Below are 22,753 nucleotides of genomic sequence, written 5' to 3' on the forward strand. Positions count from 1 at the left end.
GATCCTCCCGAGAGAAGTGTGGCACCCAAGTTTACCGGGAACATTTCGCAGAAGGCCAACATTAAATCGAATTAATTCCCCACCCCTCTCGGCAAAATAGTAATAAAAGCTGGCATTTTAAATAATCGTTACGGGGCCAAAATTGTTGGCCCCTGGAGAGGGCTCGAGGGGGCAGGGCGAGCAGCAAGCGGGGAAAGGAGAGGCGGCAGGGTTCCGGAGCCACGAAATCTCTGTGCATCTTCCCCATCCCTTTCCCGTTTTGCACGGGACCGTCTTTGCTCCACGTCATCCCCGAGCAGGAGGCTCCCCAGGACCAAGGGGGGTGGGAAAGGGGCAGGGCTGTGTAATTAAATTCCGGTGCCCGGTTAATTGCTGTAATTTGACGCTAACTGTACACTGCGGGCCGGCGCTGGGAGCGGCGGTGCGAAGCGCGCCTCGCACGGCCCATTGACCGCGCCCCGCCCCGCCGACGCGCAGGAGCCGCCGGTCCCCGCCGAGGGTGCCCGGTCTCCGCCGACCCCGGCTCGCTGGGGCGGTGGATGAGAAGCGAAGCCCCGCAGGAGCCGACGATTCGACTCCCCGCGTCCCCGGCGTTCCCCCGGGATCCGATGGCTGAGGGTGCCAGCTCTTGCTTCCCTCTTCCCACCTGCCTGGAGACAGGGCAGGAACTGCCTTCTGTAAGGTCCTTGTATGCAAGCCCTTATGGTGGGGCAAGGTGGTATGATCCCCTTCCTGCTACTGGAAACTGGGATCAGCCCAGGACCCAACCCAACACAGCCTTACTGGTGGGTGACAATGCACCCCAACATCCAGGAAGCTTCAAACTGTCCCATACCCGGGATATGATGCCCCATTCACCTGTCTCTAAAATGTGAAAGGGCTTGCTGTGCAAGTGAGAAGTGGAAATTGTTTGCATCCATCCCCGAAACCCTGTAGCTGGAGTACTGCTTCCCCCCCCGCCCCCAGTGCCCTGTCCCTAGAAATGAGGCAGAGTCCGTGCTTCCTCACTTTTTCGGGGTGTGAAATCAGGGCTGCGCGACACACTGGCGAGCTTCTAGGGTACTTCGGCACTTGAATCCCCGAGGGAAAAAAAAAAAAAAAAAACAAAACCAACAAAATGTGGGCGGGGACAAAAGGTACGGACATGGAGAGGCCCAAGGGCCACAGGCTATCGCAGGCCAGCTTCCCCCGGGGGAACGCAGCATCCCTCACCACACGCCGCTCCCGCGCAGCCCAGCAGGACAGACCCCGGCCAGCCTGGTGCGCCGGATGCTGCCGCCCGCCCCCTCTTGGCCCCCGTACCAGAGGCTGGAAAGTCTGTCTTCTGCACTGGGGGGGGGGGATGTCTTTGTTTCTCCCTGGACTCCCCAGGCAATTTGCAGTGCTTCCGACACCCATCTGGGCTAGTTCAGTCATCCCGGTGCTTTGCCTTTCTGGGCTACTGCTGTTGTCATTGTTATTGTTATTGTTATTATTATTATTATTATTATTACTACTACTACTACTACTACTGCTATGTCCATGTAGTCCTTGACAACTTGCCCCCGAGATAACCTTCCACCGGCCCTCCGGGGGAAGGTGAAGCCTGGGGGGCTCGCCCGCCCCCACACCGGCCGCGGGCGGGCACCCGGGCGGACAGAGCTGCCCTCTGCCCGCGGCTGGGGGAGCACCGGGACGCGACACCATGGCGAAGCGGGCAGGGGTCCGGCGGCTGCAGAACGCCCGAGGCACGCTCGGAAGCCTCCCGGGGGGCACCGCGGCCGGTCCCCCGGGAGCGGCGGGGCCGGGCGGGCGCGGTGGGAGCGCGGTGGCTGGGGGCAGCGCGCAGGCAGCGCGGAGGCAGCGCGCAGGCGCGAGCAGGGAGCACCCAGCTCTTTATGGCCAGGTGAGAGAGTCCCGGCTCAGGTAAGGGGAGGATTTACCCACAGGCGTCCCAGGCGAGTGGCTTGCCCTCGCAGTCCATGACCAGCAGGGACCTGGGGACTCGGAGCCCGCAGCCAGGATGTCTATCCTTGCCAAGATGGGGGACTGGCAGGTAAGGTGACCCTCTGCCCTGGGGGGGGTTTATTGTTACTTTGGGACGGGAGGCAGGGCTGGAGCGAGAAAGGTGACGGGCCCGGAGGGAGTTGGGGGCGAGTCTGACTCTGGGGTTGGGCGTTTTGTGGCCCTCGGTGCTGGGGCTGCCCGCGGCCACTCGTGAGGCCCGACTGCAACAGGTAGAGAGCGGTGGACTGGGGTCGACAGGGGCGAGGGCTGCTCCGCCGCCGCCGCGAGTGACACGACCCCGGCAGCGTGGGCCGGCCGAGGGCGGCGTGTGCCCGCCCGGCGTCCCTGTGCCCGGGGCTAGCGGCGGCCGGCCCGTCGGGGAGCCCTGACGCTGCCCACGGGACGCGGCGGGACCCCATGCGGGGCAGGGCCCGCAGCCGCCAGCGTGACCCGGCGCGCATCGGGGACGTGCCGCGGGAGCTGAAACCTCTCTGCGAGCTCCCACCCCAGCCTGTCCCATGGAAAAACAACGCTGCCGGGTTCCACCCGGTAGTAGATGCGCCGGGGGCGCCTGTGGAAAGCACTCCCGCGGGACGAGCTGAAGGGAAAAGCAGAACCCTTCGGCAAAAGAGGCCAGGCGGGGAACACGCGGCCCGCCGGGACCTCGGCCGGTCTCACGGACCCGAGGGGACCCGCACGCACCACGGGCAAGGCTAGACGTGTGGAGTTACGGAGGCTCACAAACCGGGAGACACTTGAAAAACCCTGGAGAGCCCTGATGCCCGTCCGCTCGGGCCGGATGACCGCAGCTTACCGACTAATGAAAGGGAAGATGCACCGTCCTGTTCAAGACGGTGAAAAAGAAAAGGACTTTTTAAGAATTCATTTCTTCCCCCGGACAGTCCAGTTCCAGATGGAAGCCTAGTTTCTTTTTCTGCTCCCAACTTTTAGAATCTCTCGACTAAGTATTTCCTTAGACTACCTTATTTTTTTATTTCTTTAGCGTAGCAGCAAGTCGACTAAAAAAAAAAAAAAAAGGGTGAGGGAACAAAATAAGTAAACAAAAGTTATTTAAATTATTTTTACATCGGCTAGCATCTTTTTATCAGACCGGTGCAAAAAAGCTATCAGAAGAAGATTTTTCTTTTCTTTCACTGAAATTAATTCTTGCGCAATCGTATTTACGGGTTATCTGCCTTGAAATCTATTCCCGACTTCTCCTTACACCCCGGCCTTCCTTACTCCTTCTCCCCGGCGCTGCGGGGCCCCCCTCGCCCAGCCTGGCCGGAGGGGCCGGGCCGAGCGGACTCGTCTCCCGCTGCCGCGTGTGGATCTCTCGGGGAAAACCGTCTCCTCCCCTCGCAGCCCTGCGCTCCACCGGCCCGAGGAGAGAAGGCAAAAGGGTCAGGCCTTTGGCCCACGGGAGTCCCGAGCAGCCGCAATTCGGAGGCTGTCCCGGGTGGGGAGGCTTTACCGACCGCCCCGGTTCAGACAGGACGGCGCTAAGGGGCGATGGGCCCCTTAGTCAACCCCCTTCCCTCCTCTTTTTCTCATCTCCCGCACCCCCCCGGGGCATTAACTAGGCTTAATCTGCCAGCTCCATTTGAACCTCAATGGGAGTAAAAACAACAATTTACTCTCCTGCCAGTGGTAGACAAAAGCGCTGGTGAAAAAGAGCATCGGGGGTGGAGGAGGGGGGAAAGAAAAAAAAAAAAAATCCGTTTAGGGGACATGGATGTTTGTGTGTGTGAAGGAGCAGTCCCGGGAGCCCGGAGGTTTTGCCATCCTTGCCGGCGTAGCGACACGTGGGCCGGACCCCCGAGGGCCCACTGCAGTTCCCCATCGGAGTGCAAGGGGCCATTTGCTCCTAGAGGCAGTAAATTTTCCTCCGACGTCGAGGGCGGGGGGGGAGGGTGGCCCCGGGAGGGTCTTCCAGGCCGCCAAGGCTGGTTTTGCCGTCGGCAAAAGGAAGTTTCGGTGAGCAGCAGGGAAGCCAGGTGCACAGGGAGCCATGGGGATGCCCGGCTCCTGGGGACGCCTGGGGACACGGCTAGTGTGGCGAGCTGCGCAAGGCCCGACACACCAGCCCCGCGGAGAGGGGAATGCCTTGCCCTTCGGTGAAGAGAGGGATCACCCAGAGAGGGGGAAAAAAATTTAAAAAAAGAAGAATAAAAACGGGAAAAACGAAGCCTTTCGGTGGATGTATCAAGGCTGGGCACCCGGGGAAATAAAAGAGGACAAGGGTGGAGAAGCAAGCCCCCCAGGAGGGCAGCCTGAGCGCTTCCTTAGCGGCACATTGTTAAGCAAACGAAGCGCTCCACCTAAGAAAGTACCAAAGTTTTATTGTGGTCATTGTTTTGTCCTTTGGTTCAAGTGCTTGCAAAAGACTTTTTGGCTCCTGCTACAGTCAATTTACCGCTCGCCCACTTCTATTTGGGAGATAATGTTGGATTTGTTTGGGGTGGTGTTGTTTTTTTGTTTTTTTTTTTTTTTGAAGACCAATAGCCAACAGAGCCGAGAAAGAAAAAAAAATAGTTTGCGAAGCAAAGAAGCTTTTAAAATATCCACAAAAAAAAAAAAAAAGACCAAATCCAGAGGGCAACAGAAGCCTCCGCAGACAATAACCTCGTTCGAGCAGGACACGAGTCTCGTTTCTCCTCGCTTTGCTTCCTTTAACCTCCATGGGAAAAAAAAAAAAAAAAAAAAGTGGGTAGGGGGGGAGAGATGATTTCCATGGGGTGGTTTCATGGCTATCCCGAAACTTTCTGCGGATCGGACGGTAGTCTCTTTGATTTCACTGGCCACTTTCCTCCCCGCTGGCAAGCTGAGGCATGGGGGCTAGCAGCGGCCCGCAGGCAGACAGGCAGGGCCCACTGCCCCCCCGCGCCGGGGCTAGGCAAGTCGAAGAAAGCTTTTTTTGTCGTTAATTTTTTTTTTTTTTCACTTGCTCGTGGGTCCCTTCTACCTGTGTCCATCGCTGCAGGTTGTTGTGCTGGCGAGCAATTGGGCTGTTGTTGATATGCTAATGAGGCGATTAGACTGTGGGTAAAGAGCTGGAAAAGGGAAAAGTTTCCACCATTAGAGGGAGATCTCCGAGCGCGGACGGGAGCGCTGCCGAGCCTCCGCCAGCCGCGCTCCCAAAGCCGCCCGGCACCGCCACCGTAGGGAGAAACAAGGCAGGGAGAACCAAATCCTCTCTCTCACGCCAGTCCATGAAAATGCTTTGGAAACTGACGGATAATATCAAGTATGAGGAATGTGAGGTAAGCGCTTCCCCCGGGCCCGGGCAAAGCCCCGGCCCCGCAGCTACAAGCGGGAGCCTTCAGCATCCCTCCGTCTCTCAATTTCGTTTAGGAAAACTTCTGCTCCGTCGTCAGGCTTCCTTGCGGTCCTGCAGCCGGAGAGGGGCTGGGGTCCTTCCCCAGGAACTACAGGGCTTATGGAAACACGGCTTTGTCGGAAGTGTATGAGGAAAGGCAAACAGGATCCAGAAGCAGCCTGGTCTATAGGTAGATCTTCCGTAGATAAGGCTCTTGTAGGATGCTACACTCATCCATATTGGATGGATGGATAGATAGATGGATGGATGGATGGATAGGCGGCTGGCTAAATGAATGGACAGATGAATGAATGAGAGGGCCAAGAGACAAAGGGAAGAGAATTATTCTTGCACTCTAGGTACCCGAGGCATCCAAATAAATTGGCTCAGGACTGACGCTTAAATGCAGCCTTTTCGATATATCTGCGGGTTCATTATACTGAGCTGCACAAATTTACAGGGGTCAGCTGCCTAAATTAAATCATGGGTTTTGGGAGCAGTGTTCCCCCAGCCTCCTAATTTTCAGGGCCACGTTCCCACGGGTTTGAGACATAGTTAATTTAACCGCTTGGGAAAAAATAAATAAAATCCACCTCATTCGGTTTTGGAGCCGTTCAGCAGAGATTGTGTGCGCGCATCTCTCTCTGTGCCTGTATGTGTATCCATATTTTTACAAAGAGGCAAGTGTCTTTTAATCTGACAAAAAGAAGAAGAAGAGGAAAAAGAAGAGCGGTGCCCAGGACCCATGCCTAGTCTCAAACCAACGAATACTATTGTCACCCGTTTCGAAAAAGTTGTCTGTGCAGTGGGTTCAAACCGCGCAATAAAAGACTCTACTTTGCAAGTGAACGCTTTTATTTGGTCGTGACCCACGCGGGAAGATCCCCTCAGCTTCGGCGGAGCCTTGCCGACATGCATCTCTGGGTCGAAGGGGGCACTCTCCCGTCTGACCCTGACGCTGTTTTGGGCGATGCTGTAGTTTAGGAAAGGGACCGAGGACTCGGCAGGCTTAGCGCCGACTAAGTGATTTGGTGATCTAGTCCCTGATCGAGGAGTTTGGGATGAAACTGTCTCCCCATGCGGGAGCTGAGCTTTAGATCCACTCGCTGGCGGGTGCTTAATTTCTATGAATGAGGTGTCGGGTGTTGGAGTTTATGGGTTGTGTAATGTTTTTTTAATTATTTTTTTAGTTGGCTGAGTTGGGGTTTTTTGCTGTTTTGGATTTTTAAGAAATTTTTTTCAACCCGGAAAAAAAGACACATACTCTTCGGCTGCATTTCGGGTGAAAAGCGTGCCTCTTCCCCCTCCCTCCCCTCAGGAACGGTCTTCCAGTTTGCACACGTGCGAGCGTGTGGATTTCATCGCAAATGGCTTTTGTTGCCTTGCGTTAATGGGACTTTTGCACCGAGGTGTTACCAAACACAGAGGGAGCAGCAGCCGCTCCGCGAACCGGCCTGATTTTGTGCGTATGTGTGGGGTTGGCTCTCCGTGCTTACCTCGGGAACGGATGCGAGAACACTTTTAAGAGAGGATGGAAAAGAGGGTGGCTGTACCCTGCCGGGGGCAGAACCTACCTTAAAATTAAAGAAAGAAAGAAAGAAAAAAAAAAAAAAAAAAAAGGAATGAAAAAAAAAAAAAAAAAAAAAGATAAACCCAGAAAAAGGGCATAAAAGCCCGGCCAGCCGCGCTCAGCGCTCGGGGCGGCCGGAGCGCCGGGGGGTCGGGGAGGGCGGGCGGAGCGTGGGGCCGGGCGCCGGCGGCGCGCCGGCTGTGGCGGGGCAGCGGCGGCGGCGAGCGGAGCGGTGCCTGTTTTAAGGGAGTTGTTTGGGAGTTGCACAGCCAGTCCGACGGGTTGCGCCGGAGACCCGGCTTGTCTGGGCCGGGAGAAGCGCTCGCCTTGCCTCTTTTCCCGGCTCCCGCTCCCCCTCGCGTCCCTCCCGCCCTCCTTCCCTCCCCGCCTTGCTGCCTCCTGCCTTTTTCCTCCGTCTTTTCCCGGATCCTCCGAGAGGGGGGCCGCGGGGAGCCCGGCGGATGCTCCTTGGGCTCCCCAGTCCCCCCGCCCCGGGCGCCCGCTGGTCTCAGCGTTGGGCTCGAACCGGAGGAAAAGGAGGAGGAGGAGAAGGAGGAGGAGGGCTGACACCCAGAGGGGGAGACACCCAAAAAACTTTCCCAGCCGGTTTCCGGGACGTGGGGCACGGAGGCGAGCTTGCTCGGCGGCGCGGGGCGGCCGCCGCGGGGGCAGCGGCGAGGGGAGCCCCTCGGCAGGGCGCCGTCGAGGCATGGACGGGGCGGCGGCGGCGGGCGGTCCCGCGGAGCCCACCCCGCGCAAAGGCGGCGGCGGTACGGCCGAGGGCAGCAAGAACCAAGCGGGAAGCGAGCAGCCGCTCTTCTCCCTGGGCTTTGAGGCCGGCTACGCGCAGCAGCCGCAGCCCGAGGTGCGCCCGCGAAGGACTGCGGGGCTGGGGACACTGGGGGGGCGGCAGCCGGGGGGAAGAGAAGGGAAGCAAAGGTGAGGAAGGATGAGGTGGGGGGATCCCGCGCCCCCTCCCCTCTCTCCTTCTGCCCGTCTCTCCCACTCCCTCCCCGCCCCCCCCTCTTTCTGCGCCCCCCTCCTGGCTCCCACCCTCTCCCTCTCTCCGGATCTCTTTCTCTTTCACTTTTGCATGCCCTGCAACCTTTTAAAATGTTGCCCCTTTCCTGTGATTCGTCAGACGCAGCAGCATGTGCCCCCTCTCTCTCTCCCGCTCCCTCTCTCTCCCTTTTTGTCTCTCTCTCTCTCTCCCTCTCCCCCATCTCTGATTAGATACACTGATTCTTCATTCAATGGACGTCATTTAGAACAGGCTCTGCCTTGAGTTGCCTTCTCGCTTCACGCTCGATTTCCAGCCATTCTTCCCTTATTAAGTGTTCGTGTAATATTAATAGTCATGAATATCTGCTATTAGGAGTCTCCAGGAAGGCAGCAGATCTGTTATTAGGAGCTCAAGTGAAGCAGCAGCTAAGTCAAAGGAGAAAAAGAGTCAGAGGAAAAAAAAGGATTAAGAAAGAAACACACACACGCTAAAAAAAAAAGGGGGAAAAAAGCGCAAAACAAACAAACAAAAAGACCCAAAACAAAACAAACAAAAAAAAAAAAAAAAAAGAAAAGAAAAAAAGCAACCAACTTTGACTCCTCACACCGCGCCAGGATAGAGAGCTCGCCTTGGGAACACCCGATGAAGGGCAGCAGAGATCGGTGCAAGTTCTGATGGATTATCGTGGCGCGCCCGCGGTGCAGGAGCAGCCCCGGCGCCCCGGTCCTGCCGCCCGCGCCTAGCGCCGGGCTCCGGCCGCGCTCCCTCCGCGCCCGCGCCGCGCCCGCACCCGCGGGGCTCCGCCGGGGGCTGCGCGCTTCGCCGGTCCCTTTCCTCTGCCTTTTTGTTATTTTTTCTACCTTGGCTTGTAACCCCCGACTCTTCGCAGATGTTAGTGCACAGTTTTTCGGCTATGGTGAGTTGCTTCACGTTTCTCTCGGAGGGGGTTCGGTGCGTGCTGGGTGTTGCTATTGTTGTCGGTGGTGGCAGTGGGGGTTTCGTACCCAGCTTTCCGGAGAGGGCTTTATTTCCTTTCCTTCATTTTTGTAAATTCGGTGGTTTACGTTTTTTCCCCTTCTCTCTTTATTTTTCTTTTCTTCCCTCCCCCTCCCCCGTCCTTTTTTTTTTTTTTTGTTGTTGTTGTTTTTTGGTCTGCTTCGAGCGAACGGCAAAAGGCTTTGCTTGGACCTTACCGCTTCGATTCCTTCACCTTGCCACCTGCAAACGTAGCATTTTCGCTTTTTCGTTTCCCTGCTTCGGGACCGTGGTTCTTTCCTTCGAATCCTCCTCCGTGGAGGCCATTCCTTTTGCCCCAGACGTTCATGTGGGCTCTTCTGCCCCGTCTCGAAAGCCGGCAGAGCCGTGCCGAAGCACCCGAGCTCATTTCGGTGCCGCTTGTCCGTCGGGGCGGCGGCGCTTCCCCCGGCTGCCTGCCGCATTCCTCCGCTTCCCCGGCGGCCGGGCCGCCGCTGCCCGCTCCGCTCCCAAATCGCACGCTGGAGAGCCCGGGGTTCGGCCGGGCACCCGGGGTTCGGCTCTCCCCGTAGGTGGGGGACCATGGCAGTGCTTTCTCCCCGAAACATTTCTAAAACTCTAAGGGGGAACTACCGGTTTGTTTGGAGCCTTTTTCGGCGTTTTCTGGTAACAAAATGGCAGTGGGCTTGGATTTTCCAGGGTTTTCTTGGGACGCGATCGGTAATGTCAGCGACAGTATTTATCTCGGTTCTGTTAAGGGCCAGAGGAAGGATTTTGGGTTGTGGCAGAATTATTATTTCAATAATGCTCGCTTGTGAATTATTATTTTTATTTGTGGGAAATGCCTGCTCCTGAAATGCCGGGGCACGATCTGTTGTGAATCCACGCTGTATCACCTCAATGTTTTATTAATTATTATAAGCTATCCTGTTGTAATTATGGCTGTTATCATTATTGCCGTTATTATTGGTTTTTTAAAAAGCGAAACTGCCTCTTAATTATTTGGGAAGGGAAATCAGAAGCAGATCTCCAGAACTGCTTTTCTCTGCCTCGGAGATGATGATTTGCCCCTCGTTGCCCTATAGATGAAATTTTCAAGGCGATTTTGAGGAAAATCAGCTTGATATTATCTTTGTTTTTCTTTTCTCCTTTCCCCTCCCCCTCCTCCCCCTCCTCTGCCCCCTCCACCCCCCAACCCTCCTCCCCCCGCTCCCGCTCCCCATCTCAGGAGCGCCACGACAGTACCAGCAACGGGACAGCCCGGTTACCCCAGTTGGGGACCGTGGGTCAGTCTCCCTACACCAGCGCCCCACCGCTCTCCCACACCCCCAACGCCGACTTCCAGCCCCCTTACTTCCCCCCCCCTTACCAGCCCATCTACCCCCAGTCTCAGGACCCCTACTCCCACGTGAACGACCCGTACAGCCTCAACCCCCTCCATGCCCAGCCACAGCCCCAGCACCCAGGATGGCCGGGACAGAGGCAGAGCCAGGAGACGGGGCTGCTCCACACGCACCGGGGTTTGCCCCACCAGCTCTCGGGGCTCGACCCGCGCAGGGACTACCGGCGGCACGACGACCTGCTGCACGCCCCGCACGGGCTGGGCTCGGGTCTGGCCGACCTGCCCCTCCACTCCATCCCCCACGCCATCGAGGACGTGCCGGTAAGCCAAGGGGCCGCCCCGGGGCCCAATAGTCCCTCTTACCGCGGGAGCTCAACGTCGGGGGGAAGAAGTAGGGAGCGAGGGGAACACCCCCCCCATCCCCCGCCCCCCCCAAAAAAAGGAGGAAGGGAAGAAGAGAACTGCCCCCTGCCCCCCAGGGAAAAGTGAAGCCCCCACCTAGAACAAAAGGTTCTTGCAGCTCGTCCCTGCACGAGTCTTCCTGCTAACTTGCCCACTAAAATATAAATAAATCAAATTACTGTCATCATTAACAATATCTTTCCTTCTCAATGACAATAAGCTGTTACGATTGGAAGAATGTATAATATCACCACAGGGCCGTGCATTTGGGGATTTCTTACTGCCTTGGGAAAGACACGAGTCTGAAATGCCTGTGAGGACGTTTAACGAGATCTCACAAATGTAAAGGGGGATGGGGGAGAAGTGGGTGAAAGTGGTCTAAGAAGGAAAAATTGGTTTCCCGTGATTACAGGATTGGCATATGGAATAACTACATCCAAAGTTATAAGAGGGTATGGGCAGATCCTCTTCTCTAAATGAATTAATTGACAAATCAGGGAAGAGGTATACAAAAAAGCTGCCGCCTTCTTTTAGTAGCGGTGCAAAGGGATGACCTCATAAATCATTACCTATAGGTTATCGAATTCGAGTCAGACCTGCTGCACCCTATATTAAATCAAATGTTGGGAGCCTATTGGAGGATGCATTATTTGGGGGACCTAATTCTATTATCGATGAGTACAGACTTTAAAAATGATTTCTAATTAAGCATGACATTAGTGCACAGGCTACTTACGAAGCAAGCCAGGGCTATTGTTCAGTTAGGAAAGTGGCCTTATGCAACATGATAGGTCGTGATCAAAGTTCATCTTTCTGGGTTTCTCCCTGAAAATGGAATTAGAACATGGCAATAAATTTATTAAAGCCCACAGAGCTCATGCTGAGGGACTGAAGCTGCTCGACTTGCAGGAGGAAAGAGGAGGAGGGAACGGTGGTATCTGGATGTGATTTTTGCCGAAATGCCATCCCAAATTACAGGATCAAATATTACAACAATATATTTGCTGACAGTTTAATGAGTACAGTTTCGTGTTGCAAGGATAATGTTCAGATGAACTTACCTATTTTTGGGGGTCATTTTGAAATCTTTTGTAAATTATACTCAGAGAAAATAGTGAATTTATTACAGCCCTCATCTGGCTAAATTAGCCACAGAAAATTGCTGGTTGTGTTTAGCAGTTTTGCAATAAATGCATACGTTTTCCAAAGTGGAGGATTTAGTAAGCAATTTGGATCCGTTAAAAGCAGGTCGACTCTTTAAACTTGATATAAAATAACATGGAGGCAATCGTAAGAATAAACTAATTTGTTGACTGCATGCCCCTGATTGCTGTAGGAAAACATGACCTAAAATGTTCTCTTGAATTGTCCCTCTCCTCAGTTGTGCTCCATGGCAGTGGGCTGATTCAGGAAGCATCCTCTTCAGATCTATGAATTAATAGCATTGCTATACTTAGTGAAAACCAAATGCCATCTGGTTTAAATCCTTGCACCAGTCTAGCCATTTTTTTTTTCCTCTGTAAGACTGAATCAGCAGGCTTCATGAAGTAGAGTACAAAATAAGAGGGTGCATCGTTTAGGTGTATTTTATCTGCTTAAAAAAAAAATCTGTGTTGAGAGGATGATTTTTGAATTTTTCCGTTGCTGCAACAGTTAACCTTCAATAAAAACGACTGCTAAATATTTAAGAAAGTCAAGTAGATGGTGAAAATTATTTAATCATAAATATCTCTGTGGGATTTTAAACTTAACAGTCCTCTCTGTACGGAATATGTGTAGAAATAACACAAATAAAAGTATTATGCCACACTACATTTACTTTATGGGTTTAGGGTGCATGCATAAAGGGATCATATTTCCCCATATAGTTAAAACACAAGAACTGCAGCAGTAGTCATTTCTGAACATTTCTCAATTTAATTATACTTAAATCCAGAAGCACTTTAGGCAAGTTACAAATGAGAGCATTGAGTATAATAAAACCTGTAATAAAGCAACTTAGTACCATCCACCCGGAATCATTGAGATCAGGCACAATTAACAGGAGCATAAATCCAAGACAGAATGGAAAATGTTAGAATCAGTATTATTGTTGGACAAAGACTAGAGAAGGAAGTAATAGTTTTTTAAATGGTAATGCCTGGGTTTTGTAACGATTGCGAAATCTTCTATCTCAGCAGCACTGGTGTTAATTTGTAAACACAGCCAGACATTATATTGCCTGTCAGTTTTTGGAATTAGAAAACATGATTTCATTTGACTTTCTAATCACGTCGTGACTCCACCGCGCGAACCCCAGCTGTAGCCGCGACCGCGGAACCTGCGAGGGGACAATAGTGGGGGAGCCCGGGGCCGCACAGGGTGCGTGGGCCCCCCCCCGGCCCCGTGCCGCTCCGCGCTCCTTTGTGCTTTCCCTCCCGCGGGCGCGGGAGAGGGAGCGGGCACAGCAGCGGGGAACGGCTGGGCCGGGCCGGGGCTGCTTCCCGGGGAGGAGGGAAGGGACGGGAGGAGGAAGCCCTCAGAAGCTTAAGGCCACTCGGGCCCCGGGGGTGTGAGTGATTTATTATATTTTTCTTGGGGATCGGGGCAAGAGCTGGGAGGGACGCAGGATTCCTCTCGATAAAGGAAACCTCCCCCAAATCTCTTTCCTTCCTTCTCCCCCCCAACCCCTTTCCGCGCAGGATCTGTTGTTTCTCTCCCCACACCGTACCGAGGAATGGGGGGAGCACAAAACTTCTCCTTCACCCCATCCCACCTCGGCCCTCCCTGCCTTTTGTTGTGGTTGTACACTGACATCCCTGCCTGTTCCTTTTGTTGCAGCACGTAGAAGACCCCGGTATTAACATCCCAGATCAAACTGTAATTAAGAAAGGTAAGCTGCTTCCTTGCGCATACCAAACATGTCGTCACAGGCTGGGGACTGCTCGAAGGGAGGACTTACCCGGCCTCCCCCCTCTCCCCTCCAGTCCCCCGGCCCCGGGCTCCTTCCTCTGGCATGTACTGTTGGCCGAAAGGTTGGAAGCAAAGAAAAACGGGCGATGTGTGTTGAAATCCGCCCTCTTAAATGGACACATTTGCCGGGTATTTTAATTATTATTGTCGTTAACGAGAAAAAATGTTAGCAGATGATCTAGAAAATCCAAGCCGGTCTTTTAGTGCGTTAGCGAACAATTAGGTTTCATGGTTTGCCCCGTGCATCTGGCTGAGTGGAGGGCTTGAATCGTTGTTGGTAAACTGGAGCTGTGAAAGTGAAATTGTTCCCCCTCCTTCGGGTTTTCTTATTTAAATCACGCCGGTGATGAGGTGGACTGGTGGTGAACAAGGAGCGAGTTTCTGGAAACTGATGTCTGTCGGTGGTTAGGGTGATTTGGTTTTCGTTGGCTTTGTGCGTCTGCTTCACTTGGAATTGAATTGAATTGCTTGGAAGCTGGTACCCAAATCGTGCTAAATATTTATGGCAAATTTTCACTCGATTTTCATTTCCCGTCATTCTTCGGACAACCGAAGGATTGGGAAGGTGGCACAGGGCATTTTGCAAAGCAGGTTCTGGGTGGAAAGTGATGGGTTTTGTGTTTGGATGCTGTGTAGTGAGACGCTGTTGGAGTAAAACTGTCAGGGTAAGGTGCAGCTAGCTCCCGCCTGCTCTGAGGGGTGCTATGGCTGCGTGGCCGCCTGGAATTTGGGTACCCAGGCTATCACAGGAGAGAGGTGCTGAGTAGAGGCACTCTCCTCTCTAACCCTAATCGCTGTACAGCCAGCGAACCTGAAGTTTCATACCCCCCCACCCCCCGCCTGTAAAGCCTTTGTCACGTCAAATTAGATGTGCAAGGGATAAATCTTAAGAGATGCTCTTTCCAAGTCGACATGATAATTGGCTCTTTTATTAGTAATCTCAAGAGTTCGTTTAACTCCTGTTGTATCTATTAGCCTTCCCAGAGCTATTAATGTCACAAGTGATCTATCCAAAACAGAGAGAGCCCCCCGCTTGGTTGGACTGCGCCCGCCAAGCGGAGCGGGCTAAAGCAGAGGAGAAAGGGAAGGCGGCCGGGACCCGAGGCACCGAACGACGGCACGGCCCGGCACCTCCCCGCCGGCCGTCGCCGGGCAGGGATCAAGCTGTATTTTGGGGTGCCGTCCCTCCGCCGCGTTACGGCGGAGGGCACGTCTAAATTTGTGCGCTGGCGGGGCCCCGGGGTTGCCCCACATCTTGCCGGCTGCGCCACTGCCCACCCGACACGGCGGTACCGACGTGCGGCACCCGGCGGCCTCGGCGCCCGCCAGGGGCTGCGAGGGCCGCGGCGGGGTCTTTTCAGTTTCCCCGCTGCGGGTCGAGGGATGTCCGGCTCTCTCCCTGCGCCTCCCGACGAGAAAGGGGAGGGGTGCCCCCGCTGCGTCCCCGCTGCCCCGCAGGCGCTGCGGGGCTGGGGCTGGCCGCTGAGAGCGGCTCGGGTGCTTCCCCCTCCCTCCCCGGCTCCCCGCCCGCTCCTCACCCTCACCTCCCTGCTCCTCCCTCCCTGCAGGCCCCGTGTCCCTCTCCAAGTCTAACAACAACGCCGTCTCCTCCATCCCCATCAACAAGGACGCGCTCTTCGGCGGGGTGGTGAACCCCAACGAGGTCTTCTGCTCGGTGCCGGGCCGCCTCTCGCTGCTCAGCTCCACCTCCAAGTACAAGGTCACGGTGGCGGAAGTGCAGAGACGCCTGTCGCCGCCCGAGTGCCTCAACGCCTCCCTGCTGGGCGGAGTGCTCCGGAGGTGAGGGGCGGGGGGACGCGGGAGGCGGGATGCCGGGCCGTGCCGTGCGGGCGGGAGGGAGTCAGGGAGGGAGGGATGGAGGCAGGGAAGGAGGTGGACGAGCGCCCACGCGGGGCGGTGGCGCGGGGGGAGTGCGGCGGCCGCCGCTAGGGGGCGGGGCGCGCGCGGCTGGCGGGGCAGGGCGGCGGGAGGGGGCCCGGGCGCTGTCGCCGTGGCAACGCACGGCCCCCGGAGCCCCGCCGTGAGGGCCCTGCGTGTCCCTGTCCCTCTGGTGGCCGTGAACACCCCCCACGGGCACACACGCACACCCCCCGAGGACCTAGTGGCAGGCACCCTGCCATGGGCTCCCACCCCGTGGCCTCACCCAGGCGATTAGGCAGTGCCTGGGCAGGGAATAACCTGCAGGGTTAATTAAGGCAGCTCCCATCTCTGCAGCCCCGCTTAGCTCAGCTCTGCTGCGAAGCCACAGATGGGCCACGTAGAGTTTGGTGTGAGGGCAGTGATGCTCCGGGGCTGCTGGCCTTGGTCCATGGCTCCTTGGGAGCTCTGGGAGACACCTCAGAGCTCCGCGTCAGCTCTGGGGCTGATCTAGACCTTAGTGAGGGCCACTGTTCTCTAGATGTGGAAACATCCAAAGCACTATCCCAATATGTGGGATTCAGCTTTCAGCAGCAGTTGGTCTAGAGCCTCCCACAGCCATGTATCCCATCCCTTGTGCCTAAACCCTTTATTCCCTTCCCTGGGAAAGGATGTGTTGGGGACATGAGTGGGTGGGAGCCAGAGTAGGGGCAGGTGTTCCTCCAGGCCCCATTTCTCAACACCTTTCTGTGTGGTGCAGGGCAAAGTCTAAAAATGGAGGGAGATCTCTGAGGGAGAAACTGGACAAAATAGGACTAAACCTGCCAGCCGGGAGGCGTAAAGCTGCTAACGTTACCTTGCTCACATCGCTTGTGGAGGGTAAGTGACTCAAAGAGCTGGGAGGGCTTGTTTGGAAAATGTGCCTGTTGCTTTTGCCAGATGGGAGAAAACTTGCTGTTGGGTCATTCGGGTTTTTTTTCTCCTTTCCCAGTGCTGCTCATTGGCATTTGGAAGGGCGTTATTTTCTGTGTCTTAAAGGAAGATCAGGTTAATTATGTGCATTTGCTTTTTGTTATAACCTGAAATGAGTTTGTGCGAGTCCTGCAGACTCAGCAAAGCGTTCTATTATTTATTTGCTTTTAAGCTTCTGAACTAGATGTTTTCAGGGCCCCATCTTGCTTGCTCATTCAAATGAGTAATCCCTCTGTGGAGTAAGCAGATCTCATTGGGAAGGATCCCTGTGAAGGAGGGTTGTGGGCTTATGAGCCCCATAATAGACTGATGAGTATCGAGTTGGAAGTTACGGGCAGCAGAGCCTCTAATACTTCACTGCTGTTCTTCTGCCACAGGTGGACAACCAAGCAATTTTAAATGTCAGAGACTGCAGCTACTTTAAGTTTGTTCTCCCTCCCAGCCTGCAGCCACATAACAGTAAATCGTTTAACTTTTCTGACATCTGCATTTGAGAAATGCGTGACCATTACTTCCTGAATTAATTTGGGAATCCTTGACCTCAGCCATGAATTAATGGTGTCCTGAAAGCCTCAAAGTTGCCCCACTGCCAGCCCCCACTCCCTTTTGGTTCTCATTTTCAGAACACATGTTCCCTTGGCTATATCATTCTCCTCTGCTTTGCTTTGGCCAGAAAAGGTGCAACTTGCTTTAATTCTTTGGGGTGTCCTGTGCTGTCTGTATGGGGAGTGGGAAGCTCAAGAGTTTGCAGTCATTTAGTTTTGAAGCAGTGGCTGTGTCGCACTGGCTGACACAAAGTATGGCTGAGGCCTGCGGATAGACCCCTCTCCTTTCCCCTTACGTATGAGTTCGGCTGCGTTTTAGACTAGTTCAGTTTGTAAAGTGCTTTTAAACTCAGCCTGAACTGTCCAGGTTCAGCTTAAGTTTGGTTGTGTAGGTGAGAATTTGTTTTGTTGTCGTGCTTTGCATTCTGCAAGAAATGTTTCATGTTCAAAGGGATGGGGAAAGAAGTGCTATGCAATGATGCCAGGTGTCATTTTTTTAAACATCAGGATTAGTGAACAAACTATATTTATACTGCTTGAGAATTACCGTGTCTTCATGTTTCTGAAAAGGCTTTGCAATTGCATTGACACGCTGTGGTAAAAAAATCATGAAGGGAAAACTTGTAAAAAGTCTAGATTTGGTAGACGCTTAACATTATTTGTGATGTTAATGAATATGGAGAAGGTTTTATGGTAATCCATTGTTCTGTTTGGCTTTCATATACAATGGCTTTGAAAAGAATGATTTAAAAAAAAAAAAACAAAACCAGAGGCCTGATCTTCAGATAACTTAGTGATTGTGGCTAATTTTGGGGAGATGATAGTATAAACATTGCTGGGGCTTCGAGTCCCTTAGCGATGAGGCAGTTTCTAGAGTACTGTTATTGTTTATGATCCGCTCCATTTTATGGAAACAAGCTCACTGGACTGAGGCTTTGAAGCTCTAATTGGCGCATGCGTTCTTCCGGAGCTAGAGCTAATGGCAGGAAGCCCTGCAGTAAAAACCAACTGGTTCAGGAAATTAAAACCAAAGATTTGAAAATCAACAAAACAGACAGACTCGGTGGAATGACCCTAAAATTCTCATAGTTAATTGTTTGGGGGTGAACATATAATTATATGCGATCAAGTTAAATTTTAAACACTTAGCTGTTTAATGCATTTTATTTAGAAGAGCTCTAGGAGTAATTATGATCAATATTAATCATTGATGCATTGCAAAAGAATATAGAAATGTGGCTGAGGCAAACACATTTTCAGAGTAAATAGCTGTGAATAAAATGTACATAAATGGCTCTCTATAGGTATGGAGATGTAAATCGAAGCACACATTCTAGGTGGATGGAGCCTGTCTGTCTAAAAGTATCTCATGATGTGAACTTTAAAAAATTCTTATGTGAGATTTCACTCATAACAATTGTTATGAAAGTATGCATTTGCATTACCTTCAACTGAAGCAAAGAAAACTGCAAGATAAGATGTAATTAGCATTTCTGGCCCTAACTTTTTCAAAGAGAAAATGTCCAAGCTTTTGAGAAGAAAAGCCCAAGTAGAATGTATTGGTTTTTTTGAGTTTTTTTCAAATGGATTTTTGTCTCTGTTTGATGTGTACTGATGAGCTGTGTTTCTTTCCATCCCCACCCCTGCCTCCCTATTCAGGAGAAGCAGTACATCTAGCTAGAGATTTTGGGTACGTTTGTGAGACAGAATTTCCTGCCAAAGCAGTAGCTGAATTTCTCAACCGACAACATTCCGATCCAAACGAGCAAGTCACAAGAAAAAACATGCTTCTAGCTACAAAGTAAGACATTAAACTTTCTGGCATGTTGCTTAGAAATGAGGGAGGGGGACAAACTCGAGTTTGGGGCTTTTATTTGTGAAGATATTTGTTTGCTGCATTACCAGTGGCTGATGGCTTTCTAGGTTGTGAGGGTGTGTGTTGGCCCTCCTGGTACAGGAGAACTCTACAGACCAGCTTGGTTTCCTCCAAATCAGTTTGCGCAGATTACCTTGAATGCGAATTGTGCAAATTGAGGATGGATGTTTAGTTACAGAAAAAGCAGTCATTCTTCAACGCAAAACATCTTCTGGGCCTATTCACTTAGCTTATCAATTTAAGAAGAAGGGGAAGTCCTCCCATTGACAGTAAAATAAAACTGGCACATTAAACCGATTTCAGTTCATTAAAATTGGGAATGGTTCTTCCTGCCTAAGCAGTTTTGTTACTTAGCTGATACAGGGATATTAAAAAAATATTTTAAGTGACAATCTGTATGCAGTTAAAATGCTAGTGGGGTTTATCGTTGGTGGAGCTGCTTAGACTTCCAGGTGGTGTGTGAAAAGAAAATTATTGTTTTGGTATGTTTGCTGGAAATTAAAAGGGTTGTTCAGTAGCCCTTAATTACCAATGGAGGTGTCACCAAAGGGCACAGTGCCAGAGGACACAAACAGGAGATGGGAGCTACTTTATGGCTGTAAGACATTAACGTGGGTTTTAGAATACAAACTGTTTCAACACGCCTCTGAACTCTCTTGCTGTAAGGTGTGTTATTTCTCCAACCATTTGTGCAGTGAGTGGGTGATATAACCTATCTTCTGCACCATGCCCTCGTATCCTCCCTTCTCACCTGCCTGGAAGGAAATTTCCAGATGCTGGTTAGCGTCAGCCTTCCCCTGTGTGGAAAGGTCCCTTTGGGTTTGGAGACAGAGATTTACATATCTAAATGTTTCAGAATACCCTAATTTAAATCCTCAGTTGCCGGCTCTGCCCTCACTCACTCTTCCTGGCATACAGGTGTGTGTTTTAGCCTTGTGAAGGAAGAGACCCATATCTCTCTCTGGTTCCCCCAAAAAAGGAATCTTCTAAGATATAGATAAATCCCTTAGCTTATCTTTGGATATCATAGCCTGTCTATTAAGCCTGCTCAGGAACTTTAAACTGTGTTTGTGCTCCAAACTGCAGCTGGACAGGGATGTGTCTTTGTGGAGAGTGTTAGGGGCTGAGATATAGAGAGCGGTGGGGCAAGAGGCATGTGTCTCCATGTTCCTGTTGCCTGCCTGTGTGTTGGATGGGGCTGGGGTGTAATGTGTGGTGTGCTGTTGTATGTGCACACAAAGCGAAGGGAAGAGGTTTGTGCGTGCCAGGGAAGTGTGAGAACTGGGGAAGGATGCATAGAGAGGAGAGGGAGAAAGGAGAGTGTGTGTGCTCAGGAGCAGGAGCCCCCTTGATCCAGGGGCTTGTGCAATCTAGCAGGGAGAATGCACAGGCTTTGCTGCCACCAGTGATGGTTCATTTCTCTCCCTTTCCCTTCCCTTCCCTCCCTCCCTCCCTCTGTCTCTCTGCTCCATTTGTGCTACAGACAGATCTGTAAAGAGTTCACCGACCTGCTGGCTCAGGACCGATCTCCCCTGGGGAACTCGCGGCCCAACCCCATTTTGGAGCCGGGCATCCAGAGCTGCCTGACCCACTTCAACCTCATCTCGCACGGCTTTGGGAGCCCGGCGGTATGTGCTGCCGTCACTGCCCTGCAGAACTATCTCACCGAGGCGCTCAAGGCCATGGACAAAATGTACCTCAGCAACAACCCCAACAGCCACACAGACAACAGCACCAAAAGCGGCGACAAAGAGGAGAAGCACCGAAAGTGAGGATCCCCCCCACACACGCTCCTCTCCCTTCCCCCTCATAGCCCATCGATCCATTCATCTCCCTCCTCCCTCTCCCCGGCACCCAGCACCCCAGGCTACAGCAACAGAATGAGCGTCCTTCTGCCAGTCCTGTTCTCTGACTCTGCAGGACTGCTCTGCCCTCTCTCCACACCCCTTCCCAGAATCCACATTTCCATTTGCTCCTGCTTAAATTCCCCCCTCTTCCCACTGCCACCATCGTTTTTCCCCAGTTTGGAGCCTAAGAGAACAGAACAGGGGGACGGAGCCAGCAAAGAAAAAAAGTTCTGTCTTGAGTTTGTGAACTTTTTTTTAAATAAAACAAAAGGAGAAAAAAAAAACAACAAAAAATAAAACAAAAAAGAAAAGGACTTTTTTTTTTCTAAAAATATATTAAAAAATTAAAAAAAAAAAACAAACAAAAAGAAATAAATAATACTTAAAAATTCTATGAGCTTCACCGGACTGAATCACCACCTTCCCTTACATAAACTTCAGTTAAGATTGTAGCCATACTAAAAATGAAAAAAAAAACAGTGAAAAAATACAACGGCAACAGCAGACATACAAAAGGCAAAGAGGACTGATGACATTTTATCAGTATTGTGAATAAACTTGAACGCAAAACACAAGCGGTTCCATGTCATATCTTCAGTTGTAAAACTTTTTCCTGTCCAAGGTAAAGCGACCAACTTGAACTTTCTATTGCAACACGATTCACAGTTATTATATAAGGGAATCAGTGTTCATGTATGTATATATTTATTTATGTGTAATTTAATGGGAATTGTAAATATGGTGAGTCTGTTTTAAGCCTTTTTTATTTATCTGGTGATCTCGTTTACCTCTTGTTTAGTGGGTTTTAAATCTTCCCCTCTTAGTTCATCATGTGGTTCATGGTACTTATTTAGATATCAGAGGTTTTTTGGGGGTTTTTCTCTGGGATTCATCATTTTTAGCCCTATTGTAGCATGTTAAAAGCGACAATGAAGCAGCTGAACAAATAAAAAACCATTAATTTTTATATATAATTAGTATGACATTTAGTTTCACATTGAAGATAAAATAAAGTGATGTTGGACCCTGGCAAGTTTTTTAAACATGTTAGTGGTTTTACAACCCTTATGTGTTGTGGAAAATGAAAAAAGTTATTTTCATCCACTGTCCTTCTCCCGAAAGCACCAACAGAGCAATAAATTAATATTGTCTTTTAAAACAAGATTTAGCTTTACTTTCCTTTTTTCTCCCCTCTTTTTTTTTCTCCCTTTCTTTTGTTTTTATTTTTCTCCTTTTTAAATTTTTTTTTCCCAAAGAACTTCAAACATTTGGGACCACCTGGTATCCTGTATTTCCACTGGCCATATTGGAAGCAGTTATAGTTGTGTTGTATTGAGTTGTGCCGGCAGTAGTTTCCATGCCTATCAATGTATCATAGTCCTTTGTTGCCCAGATAAATAAATATTTGATACGCTTTATGTCGATTTTTTTATTCAGTAGCTGTCTTTACCCAGGCGTATTTTTGTTCTTGGCAGTATTTTTTATTCAGTATGGTTACAGTAATTGAGTTTAACTCTCCCTTGACAATTGCTCCTTGCAATAAGCAGCTGAACCCATTGTTTCCCTCAAGTATAATAAAAACTTACTTTCAACTTGGAGTTCAGAGCAGGGTATCATTTAGATATTCCACTGAGTCTGTATTCAGACAAATGACACAATAAAGCACAATGTATTCTTTTGGATAAAAAAATTGTCTGTACTACTAACAAAAATGACACACTATCTTTTCTTTAACCAAAACATAATTTTATTTAAAAAATAAAAGTTTTATTTTATTTATGTTGACCTCTAGGTTTTTATTTATGTTTCTATATAGCATACAGAATTATAAGCCTATAAAATTTTGTACATGTAGTCCTAACAGAGAGCAGAGATTAAAAAACACGTCTCAAGAAGGACATTTAAAAAAGAATCATTACTGAGAAAATACTGAAAATTATTGCCATGAAAAAAAATTTATACTGATAAATCAGAGCTGGGTGCTCCCTCCCCCTCAAGAAAAAAATAAAAGCTCCGTAGTTGATGCCAACAAAATCATCTCACGGTTGTGAACTTTAGTGAAATCTTGCAGGAGACAGATTATTTC

At 51.1% G+C, this 22,753-nt stretch overlaps 1 protein-coding gene across 7 annotated transcripts; it reads left to right on the forward strand.

Moving 5' to 3' along the window:
* Positions 1 to 1,957: 1,957 nt before the first annotated feature.
* On the forward strand, positions 1,958 to 22,446 carry TFAP2A (transcription factor AP-2 alpha). 7 transcript variants are annotated; one of them, XM_053988683.1, is made up of 8 exons: positions 1,958 to 2,035; positions 10,082 to 10,139; positions 10,241 to 10,516; positions 13,418 to 13,469; positions 15,118 to 15,349; positions 16,188 to 16,306; positions 18,604 to 18,745; positions 20,304 to 22,446. In XM_053988683.1, exons 1-8 carry the CDS (start codon positions 1,962 to 1,964, stop codon positions 20,590 to 20,592), a joined length of 1,242 nt encoding a protein of 413 aa, XP_053844658.1. In that variant the 5' UTR covers positions 1,958 to 1,961; the 3' UTR covers positions 20,593 to 22,446. The 7 variants fall into 7 exon arrangements, with proteins under 7 accessions (XP_053844658.1, XP_053844643.1, XP_053844638.1 ...); XM_053988692.1 differs by lacking the exon at positions 1,958 to 2,035 and adding an exon at positions 5,221 to 5,249; XM_053988656.1 differs by lacking the exon at positions 1,958 to 2,035 and adding an exon at positions 7,278 to 7,740.
* Positions 22,447 to 22,753: the final 307 nt, after the last annotated feature.

This window comes from Vidua macroura, chromosome 1 (assembly GCF_024509145.1).
Source record: "Vidua macroura isolate BioBank_ID:100142 chromosome 1, ASM2450914v1, whole genome shotgun sequence".
Classification (NCBI taxonomy): Eukaryota; Metazoa; Chordata; class Aves; order Passeriformes; family Viduidae; genus Vidua; species Vidua macroura.